This window comes from Phytophthora parasitica (assembly GCF_000247585.1).
Source record: "Phytophthora parasitica INRA-310 unplaced genomic scaffold supercont2.55, whole genome shotgun sequence".
Classification (NCBI taxonomy): Eukaryota; Oomycota; class Peronosporomycetes; order Peronosporales; family Peronosporaceae; genus Phytophthora; species Phytophthora nicotianae.
This window is the reverse complement of record NW_008649041.1, coordinates 282,243-284,297: the sequence shown is the minus strand read 5'-3', so window position 1 is coordinate 284,297 and position 2,055 is coordinate 282,243. Positions and strand designations below refer to the sequence as shown.

General features: G+C 55.4%; 2 protein-coding genes across 2 annotated transcripts in view; both read right to left on the bottom strand.

Moving 5' to 3' along the window:
- PPTG_15516 (hypothetical protein) overlaps positions 1–767 on the bottom strand; it is a gene marked incomplete at its 5' end in the record, with an annotated part of 2,616 nt that extends 1,849 nt beyond the window's left edge. The window contains one exon of the mRNA XM_008913730.1: positions 17–767. Coding sequence (XP_008911978.1) covers positions 17–767 — 751 coding nt within the window. The remainder of the gene's footprint in view (positions 1–16) is intronic.
- A 121-nt stretch (positions 768–888) lies between these two features.
- Positions 889–1,983, bottom strand: PPTG_15515 (hypothetical protein; the record flags this gene model as incomplete). The annotated part of the gene is made up of 1 exon (XM_008913729.1): positions 889–1,983. The coding sequence occupies one exon, from the start codon at positions 1,981–1,983 to the stop codon at positions 937–939; it is 1,047 nt and encodes a 348-aa protein (XP_008911977.1). The 3' UTR covers positions 889–936.
- Between the last annotated feature and the right edge of the window lie 72 nt (positions 1,984–2,055).

Genomic DNA, 2,055 nt, shown 5'->3' with positions numbered 1-2,055 from the left:
AAGTGCACGATCTCACCGGACTTGTGTGTCTGGAAGCGGTTGGACACAGCCTTCTCCACGATCTCGCGAGCAGGAAGCCACGAGTGCACGAGGTCGTGGATGGCGTCCGTAAATTCAGTAATAGTCATGTACATGGCCTGCTGGAACTGCTCGTTGACGCGCTTCTCGCTCTGGTCCTCGTTCCAGCGCGGGTTCAAGTAGCCCACGCGGTTGCTCAGACTAGTTGACACTTGGTAGTTGTAGGTCAGCTTAGCGTCTCCTGCAGTAGCCACTTCGACGCCATTGTCAATGCCGTCAATGTGCTCGACGAAGTTCTTGTACGCCTTCTGGTGCAGAATGTCCAGTGTGGCGTCGTCCAGCGTCGTGGGGGCAGCCAGGTGCTGGATAATTTCGCGGCCGAAGTGCTTGTAGACCAGACCGGCGCTCGACAGTTTAGTATCGCGCTGGTCGAAGGTACCCGTGAAGGTGCGTTGGTGGTGGTCGAAGCGCAGCGCCTCCGGGTCGTAGATACCGCCCACATCCACGACAGCCTCGCATTGGGCCAACTTGGCCTCGTCACGGGTGCGCAAAATGTCGTGGGCTGCGAACTTTGGCAGCAGCTTGAGCATCGAAACAGCCAGCGCCTCGTCGCAGTGGAACGTGCCATTGTGCGTACCAATGTACTTCTTGGCACCCTCGGCTAAAGATGACGTGACTTGCGCGCTGTGGAAGGCAGCGAAGCACGGAGACGAGGCCACGAAGGCCGCAGCTTTGGTAGGGACGGCCATTTTGAATGAAAAATGAGCACCAACGGAATCGAATGACTGGAGCTCAGTATGGACCTAGATGATGTGCCACATAATTCTGGAGCGACCCAGTTTTGACACAGATTAACAAACAACTTCAACACAACGGAAAGGAAAAAATCTATGAGTATATGAGTATTCTACCAGCAGCTTAAGGCGTTGCTGGGGTCTGATCCTGTCGAATGGGTCCAGTCTTGATGAATTTGGCGCAGAAGAAGCCCATGGTGTCCAGATCGGTATTCGCAGGGTCAAAGCGCTGTACGAGAGAGGCTTCCTCATCGGTAAGACCCTGACCAGGCAGACCACGATCGCCGAGGTGAGCTTCGCCTTGCGAAACGAGCTTCAGCGGGTAGTTCTGCAGCGCATGATGCACCATCTGCTCGTTTTCCTTCGGGTTGATCGTACATGTCGAGTACACGAGAGTTCCACCAGGTTTAAGCAGGAACGCCGCGACCCACAAGAAGTTGCGCTGCATGTTCGTGTACTCCGCCAGGTTGTCAGCATCACCAGCGTGCAGCAACCGCGGACGCAAACCAAGCGCAGAACAAGGAGGATCTAACAGGATGCGATCGAACGTCTCGGGATAGAACCCTTCTACTTGCAGAAGGCGAGCTTGGCTTGGTGTACTCTGCTTCGCTCGAGCTAGAACCTGCGCCACACTCGTGTAGTCGCCGCTCTGCGGCGCCGTGTCCACCTTGTCTTTAGGCAGCAATGCGTGAGTAGAGTCCATCTTTAGTGGCTCCACACAGTCGAGATGCAGATCCTCACAAAGCGTACGTAGCTCCAGCGCTTTCCGCTTCGATCGGTCACAAGCCACCAGTATTCCCTTATTCCTCATCAACGTGGCAACATGAGAAGTTTTACCTCCCGGAGCTGCACACATATCGAGAATCACATCTCCCTCTTGTGGATCCAGTACATGAGCCACCACTGAACACGGCAGATTCTGCACGTAAATCTGTCCGCGCATCACGCCGTTCATGGGTGGTGCATCGGGGCAAACCCTCACCAACTGAGTTACTGCCAGTCCTCGCACAGCACGGAAGATCTCCGTCCTGGCCATCTTAGTCACCCCACGCGCAATCAGCAGCTTACGTCCATTGTGTGTTGCAAAGTCACTGCCTCTAGTGTGGTTGTGATCCAGATCGACGAACACATTGACCTCGTCTTCGGTGTTGATGCCGGCGCTAGCACTCATGACTCCTCGGGCGAAGATGTCGCTGCCACGCAGCACCGCCTCACCGCAGAGTCGGTCCACAACGATGCTCTT